The following is an 18,597-nucleotide window of genomic DNA, read 5'->3' on the forward strand; positions in this document are numbered from 1 at the left end:
CAGCATTGATTCACATGAAAAGGCTGATCAATTTAATGACGTGTGCCGTTTACTAACAATGAAGATGAGTTCATCAATCAAGAATGTGGATTTAAATCTGTCGGACATGAAACTAAAACAAATCGACTTTCAGTTAGAGCAAACTAGTACTGATGCCATTGAGGTTAATAAGGGCTTTTACAGCTTCCTGGAATAGCAAGGAGTGTGATGACACCAGGTTAATGGGACTCAAAGATGAAGCTACTGCATGTCAGGTTAGCGTAGCCTAATGCCACTGATCTACAAGGCAGAGGAACCTGATGACAGGCCGCCTGGGCTCAACCACATACATTGTGCATGTTTAGATTAGCTAGACTTATTTACCTAGAAAGGTAGGATAAGAAACGATGCACAAACATTTTACAGCAATTTTGTTATCACTAAAATATATTCGATATGATATGCCGTTTCATGCACGGTGGTGTAGTGGCTCGCACTGTCGCCTCACGGCAGGAGGGCCACAGGTTCGGATCCCAGTCTGGGCGGTCCTTCTGTGTCGAGTTGGACCCTGCCTTCGCTCGATGCCAGCGCCCCACGGCCCTAAAAAAAAGCTGGAAACATACAATTATATTTATACTTTATATTTTAGAAAAATGACTTGTACTCGTGTAAATAGTTGCTGATTTTTCAACGACGAATTGATCAATCCATCAAATAATTTAAGCTATTGTTAAAAGATGCTTCTTTTACTAAAAATAATTATATTGAACAAATGTTTAGGTTTTTTGTGGGGTTTTTAAATCGCTGGACGGTTCGAATACGTGGTGCGCTTTTAAGAATATAACATTCACGCCAATTAAAATATAATTGGCATCTGGGTTTTGTCTTAAATTACAGACGACGATGTAATAAAAAACAAACTATGTGTTCGGGATTCTCAGTGAAAGTTACATGTTATTGTCCTGCTACTTGGGAATCATTTTGTTTTAAGTAGTCTAGACTCATAGCGGGAGTCTAGAGTCTAGATATGATGTAATGAAGCCATCAGCGAGGCCCGACATTGACCTCCCATTTCAGGCCGTGACCTCTCGGAGGCTTAGATTGAGCCAGAGCTCATCTTAACGTGACAGGGTGTCGAGGGGAAGAGAGCCGCTGAGAGGCCTGGTCGCTGCTCTGCAGGAAACACGACTCCTTCATCCTCACGGGCAAAATGCTAATCGCTGCAGACGTGTCCTCAAGCTGCACTTTTTGATACATCCATTTGGCATCATCACTTGTTTACTCCGGGGAAAGTTGGAGGTTGACCCGACGAGAAGACGGTGTTTTGATGTGAGCTCGCAGCCGGATGTGTACGTGGGGGGGGGGTCACATTTTGGATGGTTTGACGTAAGCGGAAGTTAAAGTAGGATGATCCTGATGTAATGGCATTTGAATGTGAGTTGAGAGCCTCCTTTAAGCTTTGGCTGGTTATTTAGGTCATTGCTGTGTCGAGCCAACAAGAACACTAGGATACGGCGGACCAACAAACCATCTCAGGGTTTTTTCTTCTTCTCTGGACCAATACATTGAGGAATAATTAGTTGATCAACTTTTAAAATCTAATCTAAATTGAAAACCTTTTCAGTCAACTCTAAAGCCAAATGTCCGCTCTTTGCAGACTCTGAAATATTAAGATTTGATGTACAGGACTGTCTCAGAAAATTAGAATATTGTGATGAAGTTCTTTATTTTCTGTAATGCAATTAAAAAAACAAAAATGTCATGCATTCTGGATTCATTACAAATCAACTGAAATATTGCAAGCCTTTTATTCTGATTTATTGCTGATTATGGCTTACAGTTTAAGAAAACTCAAATATCCTATCTCTAAATATTAGAATATCATGAAAAAGTATACTAGTAGGGTATTAAACAAATCACTTGAATTGTCTAATTAACTCGAAACACCTGCAAGGGTTTCCTGAGCCTTGACAAACACTCAGCTGTTATAAATCTTTTTTTTTACTTGGTCTGAGGAAATATTAAAATTTTATGAGATAGGATTTTAGAGTTTTCTTAAACTGTAAGCCATAATCAGCAATATTAAAATAATAAAAGGCTTGCAATATTTCAGTTGATTTGTAATGAATCCAGAATGCATGACATTTTTGTTTTTTTAATTGCATTACAGAAAATAAAGAACTTTATCACAATATTCTAATTTTCTGAGACAGTCCTGTATATATGAATTACTTATTTGGCTATAGGAAATTATATTTTCATGCATTTTAGACAAAAAAATTAATCGAGGTGGGGGGGAATAATCTGCAGACTCATCAATAATTAATACAATATAAATGAACCATTTGGATTACTTGAGAATGCATTGCAAAGAAAATCGTTTTTACAGGGCAGAAGCTATATTAATGTAATATTAATTTAATAACTGTATTCTCTATGTTCTTATTAGGGCTGTGAAACGATTAAAATTTTTAATCGGGTTAATCACAGGTTTTTGTGGATTAATCATGATTAATCACATATTACCGATATTCTCGGTATATTTTGTGAGAACATAGAGATTTATGACAAAAGACGGATATATACATTTATACATTCTTCTATACAATGGTGCTGCAACTCAGCAGTTATTTAGCAGTTTTCTTCCATATGGAACATTAATACATCTTCATCCTAAACAGAATGTTTAACCCTCCTGTTGCCTTTCGGGTCAATTTGACCCCATTCAATGTTTAATGTCGGTGTTCTTTGGGGTCAATTTGACCCCAGGCTGTTTTTCACTGTGTCAAACATATAAGAAATATCAACTTTTTTATTCATTTAAAGGGCTATTTAGGTAGTCAACAAACAAACATAAAGTACATGCAGGGTTTTTCCTGCATAGAGAAAATGTGGGTGCGCGCCTAAGCCGTTTTCCCGAACGCCTATGACAAATCCCGAGCGCCTAAGGCAAAAAAAAGTCCACGATGGAAAAAAATAAAAAAAATGTGTTCATCACGTGCATGTCAGCGAATATGTTCTCAATAGTATGTTTCAAGGAGGCTACAGCCGCACCCTCGTTCTGTTTTGATCAATAGTAATCGAGTTCAGTGTTTCCCCTAGGTTTACAGATTCAGGGGGGCGGGACTAGTGCCGCTTGCCATGTTGGTGCCCTAAACTTAATTTAACACTGAGGTGCGCTCACCTGTGTGCGCGCATCACGGCTGAGGGGGGGGGGGAGATTTCTCAGATTTCACCCTGTTCTAATGGTAGGGGAAACACTGGAGTTGATGAGCGTGTCTTCTTGTCTGATCAATACGCAACTGTGAGGTGCGCGAATGGACCGAGGGGCCAACTGCTGATCACTCACTCAACGGCCCGACGTGCATGAACAATTTTTTTGGGAGCACCGAAGATCCATTTTGACCCAGGAAAAACCCTGACATCACACTTAAACTTGGGAAGCAATATTAATTCTAATAATTTTCTGGAGGTTTTAATTGCTGGGGTCAAATTGACCCCGAGGGTAAAATATGTTAGTAAATGTAAAGGTAACAGGAGGGTTAAACAGAACATTTTTCTCTTGTTTGTCAACCATTAACTCCACCATGATACAATCTAAAGGCCTCTAGTCTTCCTCTAGCAGCTGCTGAGGCAAACTGACTGTGTGGGTTTTCTTCATGAACTGGGCCGTGATGAAAGGGACGGCGGGGACACCGCTGCAAAGCTGAAACCTCACCGGCCCGGACAGGTGGACAGATTGACAAGTGACATTTTTTGCTCGGTCCCGATGCGCGCGCACGGAGCTCTGTGGCGCGAGGCGGAGATCGATAAGTGTTAACGCAACGCGAAGAGACAGAAATGACATGCTGCTGTGGAGATACGATCAACAACAGACGTTTAGTTTAATAAAAGAACAAAGACGTGCTATAGAGAACATGTCAGGGGGCGGGCCAATCTCTTTAATGTCATGCGATCTACCGACACTACGCCGCGATCGACTGGCTGGTCGCGATCGACGTGTTGAGACCCTGATCTACAGGAAGTAGAAGTCGTAACAAGGTTTCCGTAGGTGAACCTGCGGAAGGATCATTACCGATGAACAGACCGTCTGCATGAGAGCGGACAGAGTTCAGATTGAAGTGGTGGATTGGAAGCTCATTTTGCAAGTGACTTTTTTTTCGTCCCGACGACCAACAACAGACGGATTGAAGCTCATTCTGCGCATGCGTTAAATGCGTTTTAAAAAAAAAACTAGTTAAACCTGTAATTGAATTAACTTGAGTTAACGCGTTATTTTTCACAGCACTAGTTTTTATCAAACACCCAGTAATACCTCCTGCCTTCAGTGTGAATAATGTTGACGTTGGTAGTAAAAGCTACTCGGGTGGGCCGAGGCTTCACTTCCTGGGGTGAAATCTGGTGTCTAATGCTGTTGGTACTAATTTATGGATCCCTGAAGATGCATTAGCCGTTAATATCCCCTGTACCTCATCGAAGTATACTTCACCGAAGAGGAGACTTTTACATGACACATACCTATTTATGCAGGCATGAGATTACATAACTGTAATGCAATTGATCATGTGTAGAGAATTTAAAGTCGATCTTGTTTAAGCTCAGGAAAGATAATTTATTTTCGCTTTCCTCTGGGCAAATGAGTTTTTACTGTTCGTAGGTTCCCATGATCAGGGAGTGGCTGTGCAACAGTCTGCAGGGTTAGGGTGTTGGTGGTATCGCCCAAACCAAGAGGAAAGGGAAGTGGTGCTTCAGTAAGATATTGTTTGAAAAATGTATGATAGAAATGTTTTCAGTTTCCTGAAGTGTGCTTAAAGATAAATTACTTTGAGATCAAAGGGGGGAAAAAGTACAAATGAAGTGGGAACTGCACAACCAACATCATGCAGGTGTTTAGCGGAGTCACTGTTATTATTAGCAGAGGGAGTGGGTGGTCATTTGAGAGCCACTGGTGATGTCATTGCATGCTTATGAATGAAATACTAAGACCTGATATCTTAATGCACTTTCTAATGAAATGTTGGTTAGAAACTGCAGCAGGTTACGAGTGATGAGAAAGGGAACAAGAGCTGGTTCAAGAATGTCAGGGTTTGACACAAGATTAATATTGAGCAATTAAAATAAAGCCACAGACCAATGAGGTACGAGATATCTCTGAACAATCTCAGATCAGAGCTCAACCTGCACATACATCACATTCCGTTTTATTTATTTAGATTTTTCTGCCACTACATGCAACGTGAATGCTGGTCATTCAACTGTCTGCTTCCGTAACAACCGAGCACTGACTGACAACTTTACCAACACCAATCACTTTGATTGCTTTTGGAAATTGTAAATCCTGGACGTGTCGTAGTGCAGAGCTCCATGCATATTACTGACCGGCTTGTAGTCGGGCTACAAAGGGAGGGTCACATCGAGGCTGGCGTGTTTGTAAAGAACAAATGAAGGTGCAGCAAAAGTGCAACCAGTTGGTTATCAATACAATACAAGCCAAACGTTGGGTGACTCACTCATTACAGTCCTCCAAATGAAGCTGTATTCATGGCCCTCTAATCAAACAACCTCAGCTTCCTCAATGTGTGTATATGTATGTATATATATATATACACACTTAATGTATCGCACAATTCGATGAACATGAGCTCTTCTGTTCTCGCGCTGTGTTGGATTACATCATCACCCCTGCTCTGAGGGTTTTTAAATGCCAATTATCTTTGTAGATAGCCGTGTGTCAATGTGGACTGGCATTAAATGAACCTCTTGCTGGGTTTCACATGGCTCCAAATTCATACCTGGAGTGATTTTAAGAAGAGTGCAGTCCGTCACAGTTATCATATCCTCTATTGTGGCTTTGCATCCTCTATAGCAGGGGTGCTCACACTTTTTCAGCATGCGAGCTACTTATTATGTGACCAAGTCAAGGCGATCGACCGACGGGGGTGCTAGTGAGAGTCGCGCGCGAGCCGAGAAGGATTGTTGACGGGGGGTGCTAGTGACTTTTTTTTTGCTCCGTCCCAATGCGCGCAAACCGGTGTCGGAGCTCTGCAGCGCACGAGACGGCGGGCAGAGGACTGTTAACGCGACACGTAGAGGCAGAAATGACATGCTGCTGCTGTAATGTGGCGCTATAGAGAAAGTGACAGGGGGGCGGGCCACATTTTTTTTATGTCATGCGATCTACCAATACTACGCCGCGATCGACGTATTGAGCACCCCTGCTCTATAGTGTATCTTTGCGTCGTGTTTCGGCTGAGCCAATACAAAAGACCGGAAGCAGGAGTTGCTTCTATGTGGCCACATATTTAACAAAAATAACTAAAGGGAAAAACTAAAAGGCAAATCAGAGCCTTCCTTGAAAAACTCCTCCTTCAGAGGATTAGTGGTTGACCCCCCCCCCCCCCCCCCCCTCCATGTTGATGTGTCCTTGGGCAAGACGCTCAACCCGCTGTGCCTTCAATGTATGAATGGTTAGTTTGAGTCCTGATGGGCAGGTGGTGCCAACAGTGTATGAGTGGGTGAATGATGACGAGTCGTGTTGAAGTGCTTTCCGAGTGGTCAGAAGATTAGAAAAGTGCGCGACAAGTCGATTTACCATATTTCTGTGGAAACACTCTAAAAGTGTGAAGATGCATCGCGTGACGTCAATCAAGGACCGTTGAAGAAACTGCTGTCCATATTGGACAACCCGGACCACCCTCTCCACCACCTCCTACAGGGACAGAGGAGGACTTTCTCCAGACGTCTCCTCACGCTCCGCTGCCACAAGGACAGATACAGGAGAACATTCCTGCCGGCGGCTATGAGGCTCTATAACAGATCACCTCTTGCCAGATCATAGTGCAATAACTACAATAATAACTTCATATCCACACTATGTTGATCTGCACTTCACACATTTCATTTACTTACACTACACACATACACACACACTTCATTTACACTACACACATACACACACTTTGCATTTTGCACACTGTCTATATTTAATATTTTTATATTAATTTAATTTGTCATTAGTATTGTATTGTGTATGCATATATGTTGTATAGATACATATATATTTTATATTTTACTTTGTATACTTCTTGTATACATCTTTATCTTTCATCCCTGTTTTTTATATTTTATTTTTTATTCTTGTGTGTTTAGTTTATTGGTGCTGCTACTGTTACGACAATTTTCCCCTTGGGGATTAATAAAGTACCTATCTATCTATCTTCCACAAGCGCTTCATGTGAAGAGATCTACAGTTTGCACAAGATCCAACAATGTCCCTCAGTGGTCTTTTGAATGGGACGCGTGGGTGTTTTTGTATAAAATAATATATTCAACATGTTCATTAAGTCAACTTTTCAAAGTATCAATAATATGGGATGCGTCTGTGGGTTAATTAATATCTGGAAAAGAGCCAGCCTCATGGACGGTAGCTTTCCCAGCTTTTTCTATGGGTCTCTAAACAAATTGGAGGGAAACCAAAACAATAGAGCGGAGCTTTGTTATTGAATGACAGCTGACATGCTCCCCTGAGAGTCTAATTCACAGGATACTAAAAGGCTCAGGCGAACAGCAACATGAACACATTAGTTTGTTTTGTACTTATCTTATAACGGGACCGCTGGAAAGGAAAATGGATTTCGTGGCATTTCCGAAAAGCAATGTGTGACAAAGATTACCCTCGACTGTGGTTGTGTAGCCTTAATGGAGATTTAATGTGCTTAACTTTTTTTTTTCTTCAGCTTAATCCTATTGCGACAAATATGACATGCGTCGCTTTTCAGATTGTACAGGCACACAGTTGCCTTTTTATCTGCGGGTTCAAAGGTTGGTTATTTAAAATAAGATACGGAGAAAGAATAATTGCAGCACGGAGGTGGATGGCCAATAGAAGTTTGTAATAACACAACCAAACGTATCAGTGTGTGACCGTGTGAATCCTTCATAGTTAACCCCAGCATGTGGTCACAGGCTGCTTATCTCCTCTGTTCGGCCTCTTCCTGTACGCAGAAGAATGACATTTTGGGAAATATTGTGATTTATTCACCCGCTTTCTGAGAGTTGGATGATAATAGGATTTTCCAAAATGTTGACCTCTTCTTTCAAGCCAAGCTGGAGAATGTAACACAGATGGTCTGTGTTATTTAACATGTAGCCGCTCTCCAAGAGTTTAAACATAAAGTTTTGATGTGGAGCACCTCGCAGTAAGTAGATTAGGCTCTGGTTGGTAGAAAAACAATACTGACACAATGTTGGACTTCATACTTTGTTTATGTTTTGACTACAAGATCCAGCTCAGCTCATGTTCATGCCAGTTTAATCCCAATGTGGGAGGCTCTACTTACTGCATGCCTTTCCTCTGCTGGCTTCGACCCAATACATTTTTTTTAAAGAATATATATATACACACACACACACATCTCTTACACTTGAAGATTATCATCAATTTTACAATTGGCTTCGCCTTGTTTCTTGTGCAGAAGCAGCAGATTAATAAGCGGGCATGGTCTCATAGATTAGTGATCTCCACCATGTGCTGGGCCACAATGTTATCGTCAAGAAGACGGCGTTTCTTGTAGCAACCAGAGGTTGGCGCCGACGTCTCTGGAAACATTTATGAAGTCTGTGGTCGTCGACCCGCGGGCCAGCCGTCATCTCCTGCAAGGTGATTTCACTAACTGAATTTCCTCTGAGGTTTCCTGTGGTGAAATAAATAGTGATGTTGTTGCTATGAGAAGAAAACAGTCCGTTTCTCAGGAAACACTCCAAACAGAAGACACAGGCCTCGTTCACAGCACAACAGGCAGACGGGCTGTAAACAGTGACTGCAGCCTCCTTCGTGAAAGTGCTGTTAAACTGCTGTTTCATGGGTAGTGATCACTCCCCAATGTGCCACAACACTTCCTGTGTTTGTGGTTGTGAAGCCCTCTCTCTCTCTCTCTCTCTCTCTCTCTGTCTGTATATAGAGGCAGTTAAACACTGTTTAGTCGAGCCAAGTTGTTTTAAACTTGGATTTCAGACTTTCATCCAGACTGTAAGAAGAGGACATTACATCTATTTTCATACTACAAAAAAAGAGCTGGCGCCTAAAAGAGAAATATTTGTAGCTTAGTTTATTTCCGTCCTGGATGTCAACCGCGACTATGTTTCAGTGTTTATGAGAAGAAGGAAAAAAACAGTATGTTCCAAGTCCAACATTAAAGCTCTGTTCCTTTTTTAGTTCTACTCCTCGTCTTGCCTAAATTGGTCTGTTTGTACTTCATTTTCGTGAGGGAAAACAAATCTGAGCCATTTCCTTGATGTGAAGAATAAACTATGGTGTGAATGAGGCGACAACTATGTGAATGTGTTGACTCCCTTCCTCTGTGGGTGGTCCAGGCGGGAAGCGGCCCGTCGATTCATTCTCAGCACTAGCGGAGTCCTACCGAGCGGAGTCACAGTTTCCGAGGTTGTTCGTTAAGTTGCTGCTCCTGGCATTCCAACGACGTCTCACTGGAGGCGCTGATGGCAGCCATGTGCAGGCCAACCTGCAGCCAGGAGAACGGCTTCTGATGCCAGAGGAGGAAGTGGGAGGAGCAGAGATGCTTTTATTTCCTTTTGTATGCTAATCTCTGGCTAGCATTGTCTTTTCTTTTTTTCTTTGATTTCTGTTTTGTAGCTCTCTGTCTAACAGTGTGAACTGATAATATCTTAGGACATGAAGTCAGGGAGGCTGACTCTCCCAAATTGAGCTTTGAGTCTTCGTCACCTGCAGTCTGAGTCCCAGCGCCAGACTCCCACCCTGCTCACGGCGCTCGAAAGAGGATTTTAAATCAAGCTCCACAGTTAATCTCCAGCTGCCCGCGGGAGCAGATTGGGATAAAACGGCTGGTTTCTGTTGTCGGGTGTCGTCCTCGAAGTGTGTTCTCCTCTCGGTTTCTGCCGCATCACCCTGCGAGGGTGAGGCGGCCGCGCCGTGTGATCACAACGTGTCCAGTCACTGCTCTGATCTTTCATGACAGCCAGAAGCTGTTCCTGTCTGCTGTCACACTGCACCTCCTGGAAAATGCCACATAAACGTAGAGCTGGAATGAAGCTAAAATGTTAAATAATATAAACGCAATAAAACACAATACAACAGTAGTTTTAAGTATGTTTTTGTCAATATGTGTCTTACTCAAAGTGTGAGTGGAATGGAATAAGACCAAACAAACTAACGTTGATATTTGTTTGTGTGCAGGAATCCTCTTTTCTACTCTGGTGTTCGGGCCGGCCTGTGGCTTCATTCTTGGCTCTTTCTGCACAAAGTTCTACGTGGATGCTATCTTCATCGACACTGGTGAGTTCAATATGGTGTGTGCGCACATTTGTTTTTCAAAAATGCATTTGTCAAAGATCCTCTTTTTAAAAAATTTTTGTAAACACTATAGTTAAATATACAAGTACATCCCCATAACCCTATAGTGCTTCAGTATCCTTAGATTGTGTACAGCCCAAAATCACAAATAAGAAATAAAGCGGTGCAACAAAATAACACCTTATTGATCTCTGTATTAATTCATGTTACACCACTGGTTATTTACACACACACACACACATACACAGAGAGGTTGGTGGTTGTATGTTAATTTGAAACCACCATCCCCTTCATCACACAACTGTACCTCTCTGGAGGAGTAGAGTGTAAAAAGACGGTGTGTGATTGACCTCCGCTGTTCCCCTCCACAGAGAAGCTGGGCATCACTCCAGAAGACCCGCGGTGGATCGGGGCCTGGTGGGCAGGCTTCCTCCTGTGTGGTGCCTTACTCTTTTGCTCGGCTCTCTTCATGTTTGGTTTCCCTCAGTCACTTCCGACCAGCGAGAGAGAGGAGGGGGCCGACAGTGAGCAGGTTATGCTTCCTCCCTCTCTGAGTCCAGACTATGAGACTCCAAAGCCCAGCAACGGGGTTGTACGCAACCACGAGCCTGCGAACAGCCCCACCTGCTGTCAGCAACTCAGGGGTGAGTGTTCACGATCCAGTGTCGCGCTCTCATGCAAGGAAAGTACATGATGCATATTAATTCATTGATTTCCTATGTTTGGCAATGTGAATCAAGTTAAACTAAGGCTGTGTACTTAAATAAAGAGTACTCCATCACAATTTAATTACTGCTCTGGAAACATTACTCAAGTAAAAGTAAGATCAGAGAAATTGACTTCCAGCAGAAAAAGTAAAAGTACTCATTATGCAGATTGTCCAAAAGTACAAAGAAGAAGAAAAAAAATGAATCCTTGAATTATCAATCAAGCTATTAGTTGATTATAATATTTTGTATTTGATTGCAAACATAATTTCGGCATATTAAATCAGACGCCAAAACGGACTCAAAGGGCAGAAGAGGATCCTGTCCGTCCCGCTCACCAACATGCGAGTGTATTAATTGTCATCCTTCCATCTCTTTACGACTAGTGATCCCCAAGGTGACCAAGCACCTCCTGTCGAACCCCGTGTTCACCTGCATCGTCCTGGCGGCCTGTATGGAGATCGCGGTCGTGGCTGGCTTTGCAGCCTTTCTGGGGAAATACCTCGAGCAGCAGTTTAGCCTCACCACATCCTCAGCCAATCAGCTGCTAGGTCTGTGTCCACAGCAAACGGGCATGAGCGCACACATCCGATGTACAGTTTACCAGCGTTGTAAACAGGAGCAACTTTATTTTCAAGGTATGACAGCCATTCCGTGTGCATGTCTGGGGATCTTCATGGGCGGTCTGCTGGTGAAGAAGCTGAACTTGTCGGCACTGGGAGCCATCCGCATGGCCATGCTGGTCAACCTGATCTCCACCGCATGCTACGTCTCCATCCTGTTCCTGGGCTGCGACACCGGCCCCGTCGCAGGAGTGACGGTCAGATACGGCAACGAGTAAGAGAGGCCGGAGAGATGGCAGCCATTTGTATTAAACACTGAATACAGGTTAAAATGTATGTATATATATATATATATATATATATAAATGAGGTGTTGTGACGAGGAAAGCAATTGATCATTGGGCTTACAAGACACATGACCAGTCATTACAAACAGAAAATGTCAAAACAGTCTATTTCCATAACACAAAGTTATTATAAAAATGGCTATAGTGTTCACTGTCTTTTCTATAAATCCTGCTAAAGCTAAAATCTCCTCCCTAAAGAGCCAACTAAACCCTTTACCTTCAAACAACCAAAACAAATCCAGATCAGTGAACTGGTGTTTTTTTTCAAACACATGACGCCTCTAAGGACTATTGTGTAACATTTAAGTGGATTTAAATTGAATATTATATTCTGTTATTTGGTGTAACTACTAACCAATCACATGCAGCGTGTATGTGAAATGAAATTAAACCGTTAATCCACTGGATGAAGTTAGTTAAATGTATCTAGATTCAGCAGAGTAAGGTAAATGTAGACTATGTATTAGCAATACATTATAGATAATATGTAATTATTTTATTATACATCCTGAGCAATTTAGTGAGTTACCATGAATTGTGAATGTGTGGCCTATCATGATAACCCAGTTATTAAATAAACATGAGCAGTAAACAACATTATAGCAGTGGAAGGTAATAAAGCTGCCAAGGTTGGAAGACTTTATTGCGGATGAATTGCAAAGGGGTCTAAAATGTATAAATCTAAATTCTTATTTCTGAAGGTCATTGGAGCACAGTGGGCTTACTTCTTATTCAAACAACTTTGTGCCATCTCATGCAGTCTGTTAAAATAGTTTCTATTCAGAAAGTGGCCTCTTGTTCCACCGTGCTGCACACACTGAATATGAATCAGACTCGCGATAGAGCCCACATGTTATGCAACAGGACATTTTATTCACTTTTATATTGATGAGTCATAATGAATTATACTTCTTTGTCACTATCGGTTTATTTGTTATAGCCTGTGTTTTTCTACAGCTAGAAATAGTTTGAAAGGTTCTAATATTTGTGATGTAATACCTGATGCATATACCTAATAATAATAATAATAATGAATGCATATACCAAAAACGCTAGTGCAATTTTTCTAAGAACAAATGGCAGGAATTCTTGGGTTCCTCTTCTATTAAAAAAATACACTTAATATGTTGGGGATTTATAGTGTTGGTCGAAAGAAAAAAGACAACGAAAGACATTGAAGGCATTTCGGTTTGATTTTTGGGCTAAATCAGTGAACCAAGAAGATAAAAGGTTGATTCATTGATGATGAAAATGAGTGATAGCTGCAGCCCTAATCACGCTCAACACGATAACATCACTGCATCCAACACCGGAGGCCTGAGCTGAGGATGGAGGGAGAAGAGGAAGAAGGGAGAATAACTGATCACAAAGTACAAATGTACTTGGTTATGCGTTGCATGGTCCCGCCCCCTTTGGACTACAGAGCACTGGGCAAGTGATTAACCAGAGTTATAGATTCATTTTATATTTGCACTGAGCCTCTCCTTTTTCCCTTGGTAATAAAACCCAAGAATTTCTTGATACCGTTGTGTTATTCGGAGGTCTTCATCGATTCAGGGTGAATACTGTGCACTTTCTTTCTAGTCAGGAATGTGTCCCGTAGTCCAATGTCTCTTTTTACAATGGCTGCCCCATCTTAAAAACACACTTGATTGGTTTTGATACACATGTTGGCCTCTGCTTACGCACCCCATCGTTGCCTCGTCTGGTTCTTTCAATGTGGAAGCAGTGTCTCTGTGGAGTGGGCCTGTAGGAACACAGACTGTCGGTCTTCACTCCTCTTCGATCTGGTTGTCTGAACCCAGCCTGCTCCAGAGCAGATTATCTGTGCAGTTTCCATGGAGATGTGAGAAGTGAACCATGGCGTCACTGATGGTGTTTCTTCGATTTAGTTTGTGCCACATACAGATCTAGTTGTCGCTTACAGTTGCAGAGGATGCTCACGTCTCTCTCTCTCTCTCTTTGTTCAGGACCCTGCGGGTGGGCGAGAAACCAGAAGCTCAGTGCATCAGTCACTGCAACTGCTTCACCTCCTCCATCAGCCCTGTGTGCGGCTCCAACGGGGTCACCTACCTGTCTGCCTGCTTGGCCGGCTGCACCCAGATGAGCGGCCGTCGGACCAAGTCCAACACCAGCCAGGTCTTTACCCTTTACGCCTCGTGGTAGCGATTAGTCACGGTAATCTGAGTGTGCCGCAGAAGAAAAAACAGCAAATGAATTAGAGATGATGCAAAGTTTTCTTTGAACTTCTTAAACTGTGCTTCCTAAATTAAAGTTCAAGAAAGAGACAAAGTCTAAGTATTTCACAGTCCTGTCGTCAGACATCGCATGTGCAGCTTTTTACCAGATCAGATGCCGACTGCAGTCTTTTATATATTTAAATCTCATGCAGAAGAGATTTGCTGCTGGAGCCGGTCTTATGTTTAATTAGATGCTGATATAAAGTAGAGATCCCTTAATTGTACTTTACTAATGCCAACCTTCCTCCCAAATGGGAAAAAATCATGCACCAGTTATTACATGTTTTCCCTGTTATTGGATTGCCTTGTTGTTTTCCAAATGGTTCTCGGATGAAGCCTCGTATTCTTCTCTTCACAGAACCTGACGGGATGCGCTTGTGTATCCTCCAACAGTGAACTGGCCACAGCCATTCCGGGGAAATGTCCAATGCCGGGCTGCCAGGAGTCTTTCCTCATCTTCCTTTGTGTGATCTGTGCCTGTAGCCTGGTCGGCGCCATGGCCCAGACGCCCTCCGTTATCATCCTAATCAGGTGTGTTTGCTGTCGACGTACGAGTGTGTTCAGCGTTTGTCGATGTGCGTGTTCTTCCACTGGATCTCGGAACGACAACTAAACTGTGATTTGCTTCCCGTGTAGGACTGTGAGCCCGGAGCTGAAATCATATGCACTCGGATTGTTGTTTCTTTTGCTGCGGCTCCTGGGTAAGGGCTCCTCTCAGATAACACGTTCATTACAGATACTATGCTATGTCTCAATACTCTCACTCGGCTGATTTGCCGCAGGACCCGTTAAGTACGCGTCGGTTTCACAGAGCTCACTGGGGTTGGATAACCTCGTCACTCCCATCCATACACGCCTGTTAACCTGAATATGCATTGGTTATTCTAGTGCCATCGACTCTGATGCTGTTCGGGTTGATCTGATTAGTCTGTGTGGGAATAAAAGCAGCAAAGCATTTCAGGTCGATCGAGGCCTGTTTTGGTGGGAGGAGTAATGGAATTAAGGAAGACTAAATCGAGTTATCGAGAAACACGCAGGTCTCCTTTTACAGATCATAAAAGAGAGATTATCTTTGTTTGGTAAGTGGACGGAACGTATTCCACAAATCATAGGAAAAGAGGATGATTTATTTTATATTGGTGTGAAATATAACATTAATAATTACTGCGTCTTCATGCTAAATTCAACACGTTAACATTTTTCGCGTTGGGATCGACCCACATTCTTCTCTTTTCCAAACTTTCTTTTGCACTTGTTGGAGGAATTTGCCCTTTGAGAAAAACGTGCCGTCTTGCCAAGAGTTGAAGGAAAAGATTTACTTTCAAATGGAGCCAAGATCTCATGAAGGGTCGGTAAACACAGAACCTTTACGAGAGTACCAATGAATCTAAATCTCTGTGTACCAAAGTGAATAAACATTACCCCCCCGTCCTCTAAGCATTGAACAACGGAAAAGGGCCACCGAGTTCTTTGATATTGACCCAAATTGCTCATAAATGTGTTATCTGTTGAAGTGTTTTTGGGAAGCGAGTGTGTGGGCTCAGTCTGTTTCTGTTGAACAGGATTCATCCCCCCTCCTCTCATATTTGGTGCCGGGATCGACTCGACTTGCCTCTTCTGGAGTTCGGACTGCGGCGCTCGGGGCGCTTGCCTGCTGTACGACAACGTGGCGTACAGGCATCTGTACGTGAGCCTCGCCATCATCCTCAAGGGCGTCGCCTTCCTCCTCTACGCCACCACGTGGTACTGCTTACGCAGGAACTACAAGAAGTACATCAAAAGCAACGAGGGCTACATGACGGCGACCGAGTTTTACCCCTCGCTCACAGACGGGCCCAAACAAGTAGAGAGGACAAAGTTCATCTATAACCTAGAGGACCATGAGTTTTGTGAAAATATGGAGTCCGTTTTATAGTTTGTTACGCAAGAAGAGGACAATGTGGACATTGATATTCTCTCGGAGGAATATTTTTATTTTGTATTTTCTTGAAAGGATCAAACGAAGCGTTTTTTGGAGCGAGGCAATCTATTTAACGGCCCGTTACGGGCGATGCTGCTCTCCACCGCGCTGCGCGTCCTCGGTAAACTGCTCCGGGTCCATTCTAGTCGTGTACGTGTCAGCGAGGTGTTGTCCAGTGTGAATTCCTGTGTTGACTCGGTGGTAGAGGACAGACTAAAGTACTGTGGGGCTCAGGCCTAGATGATTAGTCATGAGTGGGCATGACGCTATTCTAACTGGTTGCCATATTGTTTTAGGCCGGTCATGATTCCAGTGTTCCGTGTGAGAAATGACCGTTTCCTTCCAGTCAGTGCACTGTGTGTTCTGTCTGTCGCGCTCAGAAAAGAGATTTTTATGATGAGAAAAATCTCAAATTTGATGGTTCTTGAGTTATTCATATTTAAAAGTTGCCAAGTGTTTACAAACTAATAGTTAAGTTAATGCATTTGACTTCAATGCAGGAAGGTTTCTCACCAGAAGAGAACAGAAACACCCGGTTGTTATCGTGGCCTACGAGATGTTTGACCTCTCTGAGTTGAGTCTAGTACCTTTTAAAACAAGGTGGTGTTTTCATGTCATCGCGCACTGTTCACTTCCTCGTTCTCTCGCTTGAACACAGCCATTGCTTTTGATACTGTTGAGACGAGACTGTGAAGTCTCGTCTCATAGATGCAAATGTGCATTTCATAAATGATACATCCATGTTTATTACTAGTTTTGTGTCAGACTGCAGGTTTGTTTTTCATTATAGCAGTTTGTTTTATTTCCACATTTGTTTTTATATCTGCAGAGTTTATCCAGCCTAACGCGTCTTAATAAGGGATTATTTAAATAAGAATTAATTATATTTTCTTTTGACTTTTGCACCTAGTGGAAAAGCAAACAAGAAAATCAAGAGTAATATTTCTATGTTTTCGACATTGGAGTAAAAGAGATTGGGAGTGATATATTAGTTTCATTAGAGCCTTAATGTTTCATTAGATTGTTTTTAAAAGGACAGTATAAATTATTAATTTAATTGTCTGGGGTGTGTGATGTCACAGAAAATGTGGGACAATTCATAGCGATAAATAGTATGTTGCATTGTTGGAGCAAACTAAATAAAACCTAGGCCTGTAATGTCTCGACTAGGGCTGCACAATTTTATCGAAATACTAATATGGCTGCTTACAATTTTCAAATGTCATTTGCCGCAGTATTTGTAAGAGGCAAACCTGCGTCAAAATACAATTTCAGATTGAATATTCTGCTGAGATGTATCGTATTCTACAGATTTAAGAAAACATCTTGGTTTGGTACAGAGTCCCACAAAAATCGCACAATAATAATTAGTTGTGTGTTTTTCATCGATGATTTAAAGAATATAGTTGGCACTAATATCACAAATCATGTCGCAAATGCAATATCAGTCCAACCGCATTTAGATTAAGTTGTGCAGCCCTTGTCTGAGATTTTTTTTTAAAGTGTGTGTGTGTGTGTGTGTGTGTGTGTGTGTGTGTGAAGTGAACAGTCTATTCCTGGGCGTGTATTTGAAGAACTCTTGAATGCAACTCGGCACACACTGGACAACCCGTTACTCTACTGATTTCAAGTTGTGTCCCTTTTCTTACACTTTTGTATGGCAACATATCATTTATTTTAATCTGGAAATAAATTATTTTTCAGAAAAGAAATCCAAATTTCAGTGTTTTTGCAATCTCTTTTTTGGACCTGCTTTGTCTAGCGTTTGGTTAGTTTTTTCTTTATCTCATGAACGAACATGTTCACAAAGAATATAACAAGAGGGTCAGGGTAATGGACAAGGCAGAAACTAGGTTAATGAAGTAAAACAAACTATAAATGCATATCAAATGAGGTGTTTAAGTTAAATTTTATGATAAATACTCTGCTTTGATCTAGTCTAAATAGTGTATAGAATTACATTAATTGCTATCGAACCCCTTTTTAACCTTTTAAACAAATTTTCATGCACCATAAAGGGAAGGGCATCAAGTTCATTCTGTTCAGGCTCATCACATATCCTCAATATTGTACTAAGTGCTCATTAGGTAAGATGAAATATTGACCTGAAAAAATGACTTCTGATATTTTGATTCACAGCAGATTTAAAGCGTGTATCTTTTATCATCGTCATTATTCAAAAAGGAGCCACTGAGAATATTGAGAGGTTGTAAAAGATCCATGTAAGTTGATGTAACCATCTGGATTTTTGACTCCTACTCTGTGACTAACAAGTGATTTTATGACAAACAGGAAGCCATTGTTAAGATCTCAGAACTGGACTACTCTTGTTTTTTAATACTGGACTAGTCTAGATCTCAGAACTGGACTCTAGCCCAAAAATAAAAGCCCAAATCAGTGTATTGACGACCTAATACAAACTATGTGATTGTACTTAATAAATCATCATGTTGGGGACATGTATAATTGTT

At 41.8% G+C, this 18,597-nt stretch overlaps 1 protein-coding gene across 1 annotated transcript in view; it reads left to right on the forward strand.

Annotated features, from left to right (window-relative positions):
- The window catches only part of slco3a1a (solute carrier organic anion transporter family member 3A1a), a 35,522-nt gene extending 16,925 nt beyond the window's left edge, over positions 1-18,597 (forward strand). Inside the window, exons 3-10 of the mRNA XM_056415740.1 lie at positions 10,193-10,291; positions 10,681-10,953; positions 11,403-11,567; positions 11,655-11,853; positions 13,897-14,065; positions 14,525-14,697; positions 14,803-14,867; positions 15,729-18,597. Coding sequence (XP_056271715.1) covers positions 10,193-10,291; positions 10,681-10,953; positions 11,403-11,567; positions 11,655-11,853; positions 13,897-14,065; positions 14,525-14,697; positions 14,803-14,867; positions 15,729-16,081 — 1,496 coding nt within the window. The 3' untranslated portion in view covers positions 16,082-18,597. The remainder of the gene's footprint in view (positions 1-10,192; positions 10,292-10,680; positions 10,954-11,402; positions 11,568-11,654; positions 11,854-13,896; positions 14,066-14,524; positions 14,698-14,802; positions 14,868-15,728) is intronic.

This window comes from Pseudoliparis swirei, chromosome 6, assembly GCF_029220125.1.
Source record: "Pseudoliparis swirei isolate HS2019 ecotype Mariana Trench chromosome 6, NWPU_hadal_v1, whole genome shotgun sequence".
Taxonomy (NCBI): domain Eukaryota; kingdom Metazoa; phylum Chordata; class Actinopteri; order Perciformes; family Liparidae; genus Pseudoliparis; species Pseudoliparis swirei.